At 61.1% G+C, this 14,076-nt stretch overlaps 2 protein-coding genes across 2 annotated transcripts; one reads left to right on the forward strand and one right to left on the reverse strand.

Moving 5' to 3' along the window:
* Window positions 1–714: 714 nt before the first annotated feature.
* LOC146590956 (serine/threonine-protein kinase SBK2-like) lies at window positions 715–7,688 on the reverse strand. Its single transcript, XM_085313724.1, has 4 exons — window positions 7,634–7,688; window positions 5,809–5,958; window positions 4,181–4,383; window positions 715–2,858 (listed from the first exon to the last, which is right to left on the reverse strand). Exons 2-4 carry the CDS (start codon window positions 5,954–5,956, stop codon window positions 2,154–2,156), a joined length of 1,056 nt encoding a protein of 351 aa, XP_085169850.1. The 5' UTR covers window positions 5,957–5,958; window positions 7,634–7,688; the 3' UTR covers window positions 715–2,153.
* A 1,404-nt stretch (window positions 7,689–9,092) lies between these two features.
* On the forward strand, window positions 9,093–13,280 carry ZSWIM9 (zinc finger SWIM-type containing 9). Its single transcript, XM_085313722.1, has 2 exons — window positions 9,093–9,965; window positions 11,763–13,280. Exons 1-2 carry the CDS (start codon window positions 9,718–9,720, stop codon window positions 13,120–13,122), a joined length of 1,608 nt encoding a protein of 535 aa, XP_085169848.1. The 5' UTR covers window positions 9,093–9,717; the 3' UTR covers window positions 13,123–13,280.
* The last annotated feature ends 796 nt before the right edge of the window (window positions 13,281–14,076 follow it).

A 14,076-nucleotide genomic window follows, 5' to 3' on the forward strand; every position in this document is an offset into this window, starting at 1 on the left:
CATATGCCGGGGGGGCACCGGGTATGGGGGGGAATGGGATGCTGGGGGTGGTACATGGAGGAGGAATTAAGTGGTGGTGGGGGGGAATGGGCACCCGGGGGAATCACGTACTGAGGAGGGGACACTGGGCAGGCACTGAGTGGGGTTAATGGGGAKAGGAGACACTGGGGATCAAGGGGCCACCTAGAGGGACACGAGGAAACCAGGAGGACATCCAGGGAGGACATTGTGGTTGACACTGGGCACTGAGTGGGGGACACTGGGATTACCCATGCACCTGGGGGACACTGGACACTGGTGAGGGAAACAGCGGTCCCCTTCCCTGATCACTGGAGAGTGATGCTGGAGGGACACCCAGCACTTCCTTGAGGCACTGTAGAGACATTGGCCACAGAGGGGGGACACTGGACCCTTCTCCAGCCACTGGAGTGGCTCCAGCCAGTTCTGGGAGGGGGGTACACCAGGAGGACACTGGGTTCTTTCTTGGACCCTTTTGGACACCAGGCAGTGGGAGGGACACTGAGCTCTTTCCCGAGTACCAGTGTGACACCAGGCCCTGTCCCCAGGCATAGCCTGGCCAGTGAGGTMAGGCCCAGTCCCCAGAGGGGCCTGCAGCCCCCAGGGTGGGAACGGGATGCCAGGGACCCCTCTAGCCACCCATTTCCCAGTGGTGCTCTTGGAGCCCAGGGCTGTCCCCAAGGAAGGAGTTGAAGCTGGGAAGAGCATCACACCTGTATTGCGGGTATCACAGAATCATAGAACAGCTGAGGCTGGAAGAGACCTCTGGAGATCATCTTGTCCAACCCCCTCTGCTCAAGCAGGGTCCCCTAGAGTGTATTACCTAGGATTGTTTCCAGAGGGTTTCTAAATATTTCCAAAGAAGGAAACTCCGCAACCTCCTTGGGCAACTCTGCCAGCTCAGTCACCTTTCTTCTTACACTAAAACAGAATTTCCTCTTGTCCCATCACTGGGCACCACTGGCCCTGTCCTCTTTACACCCTCCCTTAAGATATTTAGACACAATGGTGAGATCMCCCCCTCAGTTTTCTCCAGGCTGAACAGCTGCAGTGCTCTCGGACTTTCCTCATGGGAGAGCAGCTCCAGTCCCTTAATCCTCTTAGTAGCCCTATGCTGAACTCTCTCCGGTAGTTCTGTGTCTCTCTCGTACTGGGAAGCCTAAAATTGGATGCAGTACTTGAGATGTGGCCTCACCAGGGCTGAGGAGAGGGGAGGATCACCTCCCTCAACCAGCTGGCAACATTCTTCCTAATGCACCCCAGGATACCACTGTCCTTACATACAAGGGCACATTGCTGGCTCATGGTCAATGTGTCATCCACCAGCACTCCCAGGTCCTTCTCTGCAGAGCTGCTTTTCAGCAGCCCCCCAGCCTGTACAGGAGCATGAGGTTATTCCTGCCTAGGTGCAGGACTCTGCACTTGCCTTTGTTGAACTTCATGAGGTTCCCTTCTGCCAAACTCCCCAGCCTGTCCGGGTCCCTCTGAATGGCAGCACAGCCCTCAGGTGTATCAGCCACTCCTCCCAGCTTGGTATCATCAGCAAACTTGCTGAGGAGGCCCTCTGTCCCTTCATCCGGGTCACTGATGAATGAGTTGAACAGGATGGGACCCAGAACTGAGCCCTGGGGGATGTCACTAGCCACAGGCCTCCAGCTAGACTCCATGCTACTGAGCCCAACTCTTTCTGCCTTTCAGCTAGTTCTCAATCCACTTCACTGTCTGCTCATCTATCCTGTACTTTCTGAGCTTCTCTAGGAGGATGTTATGGGAGACAGTGGCAAAAGCCTTGCTGAAGTCAAGGTACACAAGGTCCACTGCTCTCCCCTCATCTACCCAGCCAATCATCCCATTGTAGAAGGCYGTCAGATTGSTTAAACCTGATTTCCCCTTGGTGAATCCATGCTGACTACTCTTGATCACCTTCTTATTCTTCACGTGCATAATGCCACACRCAACCCTGCCTGCTCACCCTTGTATACACACGCACACCACAAACAAACCTACACCTCTTCACACACTTCACACATTCCTCCTACACAGACCCTTGCACACACACACACTCCTTCACAACCCCTCTGCCCACCCCAAACCCTCTCCTCCACTACCCTGGTACACTGGAGCTGGGGTGCAGCTCAGAGCCCCCCACYCGCCTTATCCAGGAGGCTTGGCTCTGTTGGGGCCACTGCTGAGACCTGCTGTGGTGCCACCAAGGTGATGTCTGGGGCCACCGCCGGAACCCTCTCTGGGGCCCTTGTCTGGGCCRCCCCTGGGGCCACCAGGGTGGCCTTTGGGGCAGCCACGGGGGCTGGCTGCAGCCAGGACTGCCGCACAATGGGCAGCACAGCACGCGGGAGGCTGCGGTGGGCTGGCTCGGGGGCCAGCAGCCCCCGCAGCAGGCTGCAGGCAGGTGGGCTGAAGCGTTGCCAACGGGGCGGGCAGGGCCACCGCCCTCCTGGGTCCCGCAGCCACCGCTCAAAAGCCTTGTAGTGGCGGTCAGTGGCTGTGGCCCAGGGGAAGTAGCCGGTGAGGGCCACGAAGAGGAGGACACCCAGTGCCCAGGCGTCGAGGCTGGGCTGGGCAGGCAGCTGGCGGCTCGGCGGCAGGCGGCAGAGCTCGGGCGCTGTGTAGGGCAGCAGGGCTGGTGGGCGCTCCACAGGGCGGCCCTGCGGCCGGCTCTGCCCAAAGTCGCTCAGCTTCACCCGCCGGCACTCGGGGTCCAGCAGCAGCACGTTGTCGGGCTTGACGTCGCCATGCACCAGCCCTTTGGCCCCCATGAAGTCCAGGGCGCTGGCCAGCTGCAGGGCGCAGCGCCGTACTCGCAGCTCGGGCACCCCCACCTGCAGCAGCCCTGCTGTGGCACCGGGGGACGGTAGTGGTGCCCGCTGCACACAGCCCCCCACACTCACAGTGTCCCTTAGTGCACCCAGGTCCCCTGGTCACCACTGAGCCAAGTGCATCCAGTGCCCCCAGTCCTCAGCGCACCCAGTACTTCAGTGCCTTTGGTTCTCAGTGCTCCAGATGCACCCAGTATCCCTGGTCCCCAGTGCATCCAGTGTGCCCAGGGCCCCTGGTCCCCAGTGCACCTAGTTCCCCTGGTCACCACTGCGCTCAGTGTACCCAGTGCATCCAGTCCCCCATGTACCCAGAGCCCCTGGTCAACAGTGCACCTAGTTCCCCTGGTCACCAGTGCTCCGGTGGCCCTAGTCCCCAATGATCCCAGTGTACCCAATGTCCCTGGTCCCCAGTGCACCCAGTGCATCCAGTTGCCCTGGTTTCCAGCACACTTGTTTCTCCCGGTCTCCAGTGTTCCAGGTGCACGCAGTGCTCCCATTCTCCAGTGCATCCAATGCACTGCTTCTTAGTGCTCCTGGTACACCCAGTGCCCCAGTGTCCCTTGTCCCAGTTCGCCCAGTGCCCCTGGTTCTCAGTGCCCCTGGTGCACCCTGTCCCTGCACCCTCATGCACATACTGCCCCAGATTTTCTGGTCCCCCAGTGCTACTGCAGCCCTGGGCCCCAGTGCCCCCGTGCTGCCAGTGCACCCAGTATCCCAGCACCCCAGTGCACTTAGTGCCCTGAATTCCCCTGTCCTCCATTGCTCCCAGTGTTTCCAGTTCCCAGGGCCCCCAGTGTCCCCAGTGTCCCCAGTGCCCCCAGTGCCTCTGCACTCAAATGCCCCTATGCCCCACAACCCCTGGGCCCCAGTACTCCCAGTGCCTCCAGTGCCCATGCATTGATGTCCTGCAGTGCTCCCAGTTTCTCCCAGCCCCTCCCTGACCTGTTTCACTCTTATTCCCCCTGGAATCTTCTTCTTTTTCTCTCTCAATCCCCTGCAACACCCCCAGCCCTCCTGCCCCCAGCCTCAGCCCCCCACTGCTTCCAGTGCCCCCAGAACCCCAGTGATCTCCAGTGCTCCAGCCCTCCTGCCCCCCCCCCAGTCCTCCTACTACCCTCAGCCTCAGCACCTCCAGTCTCCCCAGTGCCCCCACTGGGCCCAGCACCCTCAGGCCCCCCAGCTCCCATGGCCCCCATGCCCCTCATGCACCCAGCTCTGCTGTCCCTCAGTTCCATAGTGACCACCCCACAATGTCCCCAGCCCCTTCACCCCCTCGAGTCCCCCAGTCCCCCCCCCGCAATGTGCCCCCCAACACTGGGACCAACCTCAGGCTGGAGGATGGAGAAGAGGTCTCGGGCAAGGGCGAACTCCTGGGCGAAGACGTAGTGCCGGGGAGTCTGGAAGGCGATGCCCAGGGCACCCGCCACACAGGGGTGGGCCGCCAGGCTCAGGGCGATGCAGTACTCCGAGAGGAAGGCCTCAAGCCCCCCTGCCCGCTTGGCCACGAACTTCAGGGCCAGTGGAGTCCCTAGGGAGGAGGTGCGGGTGGCGAGGAGCCCATCACAGCCCTATCAAACCATATTGCACCGTACTGCCTGTGCTTGACCTTCAGGGCTAGCAGGGTCAGGGCAGGAGGTGGCAAAGAGCCCATCATGCCCTCAGCATAGCCCCATTGCCCTCACTCACACCCTTGTCAACCTCCCCCCATCACAGAATCACAGAATGGTTGAGGTTGGAAGGAACCAGGATCTGGAGACCATCTAGTCCAACCTCCCTGCTCCAGCAGGGTCACCTAGAGCATGTTAGACAAGGTTGCATCCAGCCAAGTTTTTGAACATCTCCAGAGAAGAAGACTCCACAACCTCTCGGGGCAACCTGTTCCAATGCTGCCAGTGGTCCTAGTCCCCAATGACCCCAGTGTACCCAGTGCTCCTGGTCCTCAGTGCATGCATCACACCCCTCTCACACCCCCATGAGCACCAATCACACTCCYGTCACACCCCACTGAACCCACCCTCTCATGCCCTGCTGGGCCATGAACTTCTGGGCCATTGRGGCTTCTTCGGGGGGACCCATCATGCTCCTATCACACCCCCTTAACAGTCAAGCACACCCTAGTACCCTGCTTGAGACCAAAGAGGTCCCAGCAGGGTCCCCAAGGAGATGATCAGATCCCTCTCATACACCCCTGCTCACCCCCAGGCACACCCCCATCACCCACGTACACCCCTGCTTGGTCCCAACTTTAGGGACTGCAGGGTCCCTAGGGGTGGGTGCATGCGAAGAGTCCGTGATACCCTGTGACACCTCCATCACCCCTGAAAACACTCCTATCAACCTCCCTTGCCATGCASCTCATCATCACATCCCTTTCAATACCACTCACACCTCCTAACACCCCAAGTACTAATCCTCTACCTGTCACCCCCTAATCACACCCCTGTCACACCTCATTGCACTAACACGTATCCCCAGGCCCTTCAGGGCCAGCGGGGACCCTGGGGAAGGAGGGGCAGAACCTGTCAACCTCCCCTCCCCCTGCCATCACACCCCACTTGTGCCACAATTGACCCCCATCAACCTCTCTCCCCTATCTCACCCCTGTCGCAGCCCCGTGCTCCCCCATGCCCGCTTGGCCATAAAATTCAGGGCYGAGAGGTCCTGGATGGGGGGCGAGGGGGAAAACTCAGCACCCATCACATTCCCTCACCCCACCATCACCCTTTGTAGCCCTTTACACTTCCTGCATATGCCTTTAACCACAAATTTCAGGGCTGGGGGCAGGGTGGGTCCCTGGGGGTTGCAGCACCYGTCAGACCCCATCACATCCCCAGCAGACCCTATACTCCACCTTGCCCACACATTYGGCAGGGCTTATTGGGGGGCTTGCACCCAGCAGCACCCATCACTCCCCAGCAGCACCCAACACATCCCCATCACACCCTGGCCATACCCCGCTGCTGATGCAGAGCCAGCACCACGTGGCCGAAGGCACCCTGGCCTAGCAGCCCCAGCACCCGGTAGGTCTCGGACACCTCCAGGCAGGGCAGGTTCTGCGCCGTCAGTGCTGCCAGCTCGTCCAGCCACTGTGCCCGTGCCATGGCTGTGGGGACAGGGACACACATCCATGCTGTGGGTGTCATGAGCACTCATCAAGTGGGTACCCATGGCGTGGGCACTGTGAGCACCTATGGCACAGGCACGCAAAGCGTGGGCTCTACTAGCATGCATGGCATGAGCACCCATGGAGCAGGCACTGTGAACCCTCACAGCACGAGCACCCATGRTATGAGCACCTATGGTGTGGGCACTCACAGCGCAGATGCTGAGAGCACCCATGGCACAAGCACCCATGTTGAGGGCACAGCGAGCACCCACAGTACAGGCATGCGGAGCGTAGGCTATACCAGCACCCATGACACGAGCAACCATGGAGCAGGCAGTCACGGTGAGCACCCACAGCATGAGCACCCATAGTGTGGGCACCTACAGTGCAGATGCTGAGAACACCCATATTGTGGGCACTCAAAGCATGGGTGCTGCCTGCACCATGAGGCACCAGGGGCACAACATGAACACCATGTGGCACATGGGACGTTCCACCCCATTGGTACTGTGGGGCACCCTGGAGCAGAGGACAGGCACCCCATGGGTCCCCTRAGGCCCCCTGTGGCACAGTATGGGAACCATGTGGCACCCTCAGCACCCTTTACCATGGACATTCTGGGACACTCTGGGGAATAGCATGGGCACTGTGGAGCACCCTGGAGCACAGCACAGACACCCTACCGCATAAGCACCTACGGGCACTCTAGGGCACCACAAGCCATGGGCACCATGGAGCACTCYGGGAAACCCCACACCATCGGCTCCCTTGGGCACCCTACACCATGGGCATCTTGCTGCACCCAGAGGGACAGCATGGGCACCCAAGGCCACCATGGACACTGGAACACCTCTCACCACGGACACGCTGGGACACCCCATGCTGTGGGTACCATGGGGCTCCATGGGGCACCCTATATCATGGGCACCATGAGGCACAGCATGGACACCCTGGGGCACCCAGTGGCACCCGGCCCCTCCTCTTCGGCCCTTCCTGCCTGCCCATCCAGTAACACCTCTGAAATAGGACCCAGGTGTCCTGGCCCTCTGCCATCCCTTCCACTGTCCCCCCTACACCCAGGGGTCCAGAGGGGACCCAGGCATCCTGGCTGCACAGGAGGCTCTGTGGGGTCCTAAYTGCCCCTACTCTAAGTGGATTTGCCCCCTACTCCAAACTCGACCTATCCCCCAGCCCTAGATTTGGCCTCCAGCCCTAGCTGTCCCCCCTACCCCAATCTGTGCTCCCCCCAGTCCCAACTGCCCCCTGGATGTACTGGAATTTGCCCCCCAGTCCCACTTCTCCCCCAGCTCACATTTGTGCCCCCCTTCCAGCCCTACCTGATTTTCCCCAGCCCAGATTTATGCCCATTGCCCAGATTTGCCCCTTGGGTCCTAACTGCCCCCCTTCCAGGCTAGATTTTTACCCCTCTGCCCCAGCCCCACCTGCCTCATCCTGTCCTGATTTGTTCCCCTGCCAAGCCCAGATTTGCCCCCTTGCCCTTCTTGCCCCCTGCCTGTCTCAGATTTGCTCTCTCCCTGCCCCGACCCTATCTGATCCCCCCACTCCCAGCCCAGATTTGCACCCATYGCTCAGATTTGCCCCTTGGGTCCTAGCTGCCCCCCCCCAGCCCTCTTTTGCCCCTCCAAACTTGATTTGCCCCTCCTGGCCTTACCTGCCCCCACAGCTCCAGCCCTGCTGTCCCAATCCAGGAACAGCAGCCGCCGCTGCGTGGGGCTATTTTTAGTCGTCCCCCCCCCCCGCTGAGAGGCCCCCTGGATCCCTGTGTGGGCGGAGCTCCCGGGGGCACCCATGGGTGCTCCATGTCCAGGACCACACAGGAGGCTCCCCCAGTTCCTGGACCTGGGGAGTGGGGCAGCATGCATTTACGCACACACGTGCCAGCGCAAGCATAGGGGTGCGGTGTACGCGTGTGCCCGGGGAGGTGCACGCTCGCGTGGCCCGGTGAGCCTGCAGGCAGGCCCGCGGGTGTGTGTGCGCGCGYGGCACACGCGTGTCTAGCTGCTTAGGTGCACGCCAGCTTACGCGCGTAGGTCTGCGCATAGGGTCTGGGCAGGCTGGCATTTGGGGAGGGGGGCTGTCCATGGGGGTCCCTGTGTTGGGAGGGGGTCTGTGTGTCAGGGAGTCCCTGTCTGGGGAGGGGGGCAGGGCTGTATAGAGCCCAATGGGGGGGGGTCTCTTTGAGGGCTCCCTATTTGGGGTCCCTGTAGCAAGTCCCTTTAAGGGGTTCCTGTTGAAGTGGGTCCCTGTCTCAGGGGTCTGTTTGGGAGTCCTTATCTGGGGGGGGGGCTTGAAGAGGGTCTGTATAAGGCCACATGAGGGGGTSTCTATTTGAGGTCCCTTTAGGAGGTCTCATGGGGCCGGGTCTATGTGTCAGGGGTTCCCTGTCTGGGGGGGGGGGTGGTCTGTATAGGGCCACATGTGGTGGTCCCATTTTGGGGGGCCCTTCAGGGCATCCTAGGGAGGGGGTCCCTATTGGGGATCCCTGTAGCAAATTCCTTTAGGGGGTCTGTACTGGGGGGTCCCTATGTTGGGGTTTCTATAGTGAGTCCCTTTAGGGGGGTCCCTATTTGGGGTCCCTGCACGGGAGTCCCTTTAGGGACTGGGGGGGGGAACATGTGTCAGAGGTTCCCTATCTGCGGGGGAGTCTGTACAGCACTCCATGGGGGGGGGGGTTCCTATTTGGGGGATCCCATAGTGAGTCCCTTTAGGGGGTCTCTGACAGGGGGGTTGTCCCTATTTGGGATCCCTTTAGGGCATCCCATGGAGCTGGTCCTTATTTGAGGTCCCTGCAGGACAGCCCCTTTACAGGGTCCTGTCGGGGGGGGGTGGGCTATTGAGGTCCTTTTAGGGGGTCCCTGTCTGGAGGGGGGGGATCCCTATTTGGGGTCCTTGTCGGGGGGGTGAGCTTGTCTAGGGAACCCCAATGTGGGGGTGCTTGTCTGGAGGGGAGGGGCCCTTTTAGGGGGGAGGTCTGTGACTGGTGGGGAGAAGGAAGGGGAATCTGTGATCCGGCGGGGGGAGGGTGTGGGGGGAGAATTGTCCGTCTCTACAACCCCTCCAGGCCTCCGTCGGGGCGGTGCGGCGCGGGGCATTGTGGGAACGGGAGGGGGCGGGGCAGCCCCAGGCCGGGGCGCGCGGCGGGGCCAGGGCCGGAGCCGGGGCCGGAGCCGGGACCGGAGCCGAGCCCGGGAACCGGGACTAGAACTGGTGCCGGAACGGGCCAAGACCGTGCCAAGGCGGCCCATACTGCGGAGACGAGGCGGCTCGGGCCTCGGGCTGGGCCGGGGGCTGCTGCTCCGTGCCACTCGGTGCCGTTTCTAGATCAAGCAGGGCTGGCCCGGGCCGGCCCAGTGTAGTCAGGGCTGGCCCGGGCCGGCTGGGTTCGGCTTCTCCTGGTCTGGTTCGATCCGGCTTGGTCCAGTCAGGTTGGGCTTAGTCTGGCCAGGTCCAGCTCAATCTTCTAGGGTCGAGCTGGGTCTGGTCGGGTCCAACCAGGTCAGATCTGGCTTGGTCTGGTCTTGGTCTGACCACCAGGTCAATCCAGCTGGATTGGGTCAAGATTGGACAGRTCTGGTACAGTCCGGTTAGCTCTGGCTTGGTCCGGTAGAGTCCACCTTCGTTTGGTTTGGTTTGGTTGGGCCCAGCTTGGGCTGCTTGGGTCCATTCAAGACAAGTTGGGGCTGGTGTGGGCCACGTGGTTCCTGTTGGGTCTAGCTGAGCCCTCTGAGCTTTGCCATGGGTGAGCTGGGGCTGGGCCGGGAGTTCCACACTTGGCATGAGTTCAGCTGCTTCTTCGACGAGTGGTGCGAGCGCCACAAGGTGCTCTTCATCATCGCCAGCCTGAAGCCGCTTGTCTCGCTGCGGCGACACCCGCTGCACGCCCAGCCCAGCCTGGCTGAGACGCTGCGCTTCCGCTTCGTCCGCCTCATCTGCAAGCACAGTGGCACCTACGTGGGCCAGAGCACCGTGCAGCGCAACCGKCTGTGAGTGCGGGCTCTTGGGAGGGGGCTGTGGCATGGTGCTGCACTGCATCAGGCACTGGGGCTGCACCGGGGGAGTCCTCCAGCGTTGTACTGTACTGCACTGAGTGGGCTGCATGGTTGTGCTGGATTGTGGAGGGGRGAACTGCTGGTGCTGCATTGCATAGCACTACACTGGCGGAGAGGGGATGCAGCATTGAATTACACWGCACACGGCATCGGGAGCCTCCAGCAACACATTGCACTGCACTGGGCAACAGGAGCCTCCAGCGTTGCRTTGCACTGCCATGGGTGGTGGGATCCTCCAGCATCACACTGCACTGGGCAGCAAGAACTTCCGGCATCACAYTGCATTGCACTGCACTGGGTGGCAAAAGCCTCCAGCATTGCATTGCATTGCACTGTGCTGGGCAGTGAGAGCCTCTGGCATCACATTGCTTTGCAGTGTGCTGGGTGGTGAGAGCCTGTGGTGTTTCATTGCATTGCATTGTACTGCCCTGGGCAACATGAGCCTCCAGTRTCACATTGCATTGCACTGCACTGCACTGGATGGCGAGAGCCCCTTGTGTTGCATTTCATTGCACTGCGCTGGGCGGTGAGAGCCTCTGGTGTTTTGTTGCATTGCATTGTGCTGCTCTGGGTGGCACAAGCCTCTGGCATCGCATTGCATTACATTGTGCTGGGTGGCAAGAGCCTCTGGCATTGCATTGCATCGCACTGCACTAGTGGTGAGAGCCTCTGGTGTTTCATTGCATTGCGTTGCACTACTCTGGGTGGCGAGAGCCTCCGGTGTCATTTTGCATTGCACTGCGTTGCACTGGGTGGCACAAACCTCTGGTGTCATATTGCATCGCACTGCCCTGGGTGGCACAAGCCTCTGGTGTCGCGTTGCATTGCACTGGGCAGTGGGAGCCTCTGGTGTCACTTTGCACTGCACTAAGTGTTGGGAGCTTCTGGTGTTACACTGAATTGCGCTGCACAGGGCGGCAGGARCTGCTAATATTGTACTGCCCGGGGTGACAGGAGCACCCAGTGTTGCACTGCAACTGCACTGGGTTGTGTGACCCTCCAGTGTTGCATTGTATTATGCTGCACTGGGTAGCAGGAGCCTCCCTTGGCACATTACACTGTAGTGGGTGGTGGGAACCTGCAGTGTCGCAGAACAGCCCTGCAGCGTTATACTGCACTGCACTGGGTTGGGTGGGCCTCCACTATTGCATTGCACTGTACTGCATTGGCAGAGGTCTCCAGCAGCACAGTGCACTGCACTGGGTGGGACTGGGTTGCGCTACACTGCGGGGAACAAGCCTCCAGCCTTGTGTTGCACTACGCTGCTTCCGATGAGCAGGTCGCTGGCGTTACGCTGCACTGCTGGGCACTGTTGTTTTTCAGGGGGGGTCTGTAGGACTGCCCTGCAGTGCACTGCCCAGTGCTGCACCCCCAGCCCCATGTGCATTGTGTCACTGGTGTGGTGGGGCCTCCTCCTGTTGTTCTGCACTCCCCTGGGAGGACCTCCAGCACGGTGCTGCACTGCAGTCCTCCCTCCCAACCCCAGGACAGTGTTGGACACTTCATGACACTGCACTGTGCCAGGGACCAGGAGTCTGATGTACTGGGGAAGCCCTGCTGTGCCCTAAGAACCTGRTACTTTGTTGCAGCAGCAACCTTGGCATGAGGATGGTGCTGTCATGATCCCCTGGGTGACACCCATCCTGAYTGAGCCTTGATCCGACTGTGCACCAGGATGGGCAGTCAGTTCCCTTCCTGCCCATCCACACTAATCCTCCTGTGTGCTTGCAGGAGCGAGAAGATCGACTGCCCGGCTTCGGTCACGCTGCGGCTGGGCCCCAAGAAGGACCGGCTGGTGGTAATTGAGGCCAGCCTGGAGCACAACCACCGCCTTTCCGAGGTGGAGTTTGCCCACTACTTCAAGAGACATCAGCTAGAGGCCAGCATGGGGCTGCCCATCCGCATCACCAACAGCGTCTCAAAGCGCTTCCTAGCACCCGACCTGGTTTGGAACTTGGAGGACTACAGCAAGGCCAAGGACAAGGGGATGTGTGAGCTCCTGAGCCAGCTGGATGGGCTCTTCAAGAGTGACCCGGGGGCCAAAGTCAAGCTTGTCTTCCAGGAGGATGTGGCRGTTCTCAACAGCATCTTCCTGGCCACCTCGCACATGCGAGGCCTGGTGCAGCGTTTCCCCCGCTGCCTCTACATGGACCGAGCGGCCTGTGTGAACGGTGAGTTTGACCTCTATTCCGTGCTCTGCGAGGATGCCAACGGGCGTGGACGGGAGTGTGCTTACTGCGTGGCCCGCCGTGGYGTGCCCGACCTCGTCCTCTTCATTGTGGCCTCGCTGGTGCAGAGCGCCCCGGACATCAAACTCCAGGTGCGGTGCCTGACGGTAGGAGTGGGCGTCACGGACCTGGACGCTGTCGAGGAGGTGCTGCCCTGTGCCCGTGTCCAGATCTGCCGTCTCCAGGTGCTTGAGGCACTCTACCGCAAGGCCCGCGAGCTCGCTGCCCCTAAGGAGGACAGGGTGCTCAACTTGCTGCACAACATGGCCAATGCCAGCTCACCCCGCGTCTACAGCCAGTACCTGAGTGATCTGGAGGATGTGGCCCCCCTTGCCTTCCTACAGTACTACCTGGAGACGTGGCACCACAACAAGGGCATGTGGGCTGAGTGCTGGGCCTTCGAGCGCAACCGCGACTGCCCCTTCCTTGAGCACATGAGTTTCCATCGGCAGAAGCTCTGCTCRGTGCTAGGGCCACCCCTGGGGCTGGCTGCCTGCGTCCGGGGGCTGTTGGACCTGCAGGCGCTGCGGGTGGAGGTGGCCGCCCTCAATGAGGAGCGAGTCTCGGACCTGTACCGGGCCACCTGCCCGCCTGAAAGCGCAGCCCTTGTGGCCGAGGAGCTGGGGCTGGCCAAGCACGCTGACTGCCGCGTCGATGAGGTGCCTGATGGTTTCCTGCTCCATGGTGGTGGCTGYTCCTTCGTGGTCAGCCCTGACCTGGCCTCCTGCAGCTGCTCCATCTACGTCTCCAGTCGGCGGCCCTGCCGCCATGTCTTTGCCGCCCGTCTGTGGACTGGCCAGCCCCTCTATGACCCTGGGCTGCTGCCCTTGCCCCTCGGCCTCGAGGGGCAGGATGCTTCCTAGCGCCCTGCATCCCAGGGTGAATGGCAGGCAGGTGAGCACATGCGGGTGCTGCCGGGACATGGACGATGCTGTCCATGGCGGGGCTTGGGGGCAGCTGCTTCCTAGACTCTCCCTTCTCCTCCCCCCCCAATAAAAGGCCTTTTAGATGCCACCAAGGACCTTTTCTTCCCAGTTTGGTTTACCCTGGGTGCTTGGATGGGTAAGGTGCAGGCGGATGGAGTGGGTGCTCATCAGTCTCTCTGTGCCAGGTGCACGGAGTGCGTACCTGGAATCAGGTGCCTGTAGCCATGTCCCTCTGGACACAAGGAGCAGATGCCTGTAATGAGGTGCCTGTAACTGTGTAACCTGGGTGCATGGAGCAGATCCCAGTAACTGGATGCTTGTAGCCTGGGCACGCAGAGTGGGTGTCTCATGGGGTTCCTGTAACTGTGTCACCCCACACGCATGGAGCAGGTGCCTAYAGCCAGACCCTAGGCAGCGCTTTTGGCAGGACGCTGTGCTTGTTCCAGTTTAGGTGGCATCGTCGAGAGGTATCACACCCAGCAGGGACTGGATGTGTGTGGGCTGATGCCATCTCCAGGGTGATGCCATGTGTGGGGTGACACCGCGCATGGGGTGATGTTGGGCTGTGGGCCTCRCGCCCTTCTGACACAACTGACGGCTCGGGGAGCTGCTCAGCTTTTGGGGGGAGCCCGGCTTGTCCTGACACCTCGGGCCCGCGCCGCACYGACACCCTACACGGACACCCCAGTTCGCCGCGGGGTGGGTGGGGGGATTTCCCAGCATGCCGTGCGGGCTACGGCCAGGGCTAGCCCACACCTCCCAATATGGCCGGTGTGTGTGTGTGTGGGGGGGGAACTGAGCCACACCTCCCAGCATGCCCTGCGGGGGGGGGAGTGCTAGGGCTAGGCCACACCTCCCAGCATGCCCTGCGGCAGCCGCAGGGAGCGGCGC

This window comes from Rhea americana, unplaced genomic scaffold (genome assembly GCF_003343005.1).
Source record: "Rhea americana isolate MKP2758 unplaced genomic scaffold, rheAme1 scaffold_393, whole genome shotgun sequence".
Taxonomy (NCBI): domain Eukaryota; kingdom Metazoa; phylum Chordata; class Aves; order Rheiformes; family Rheidae; genus Rhea; species Rhea americana.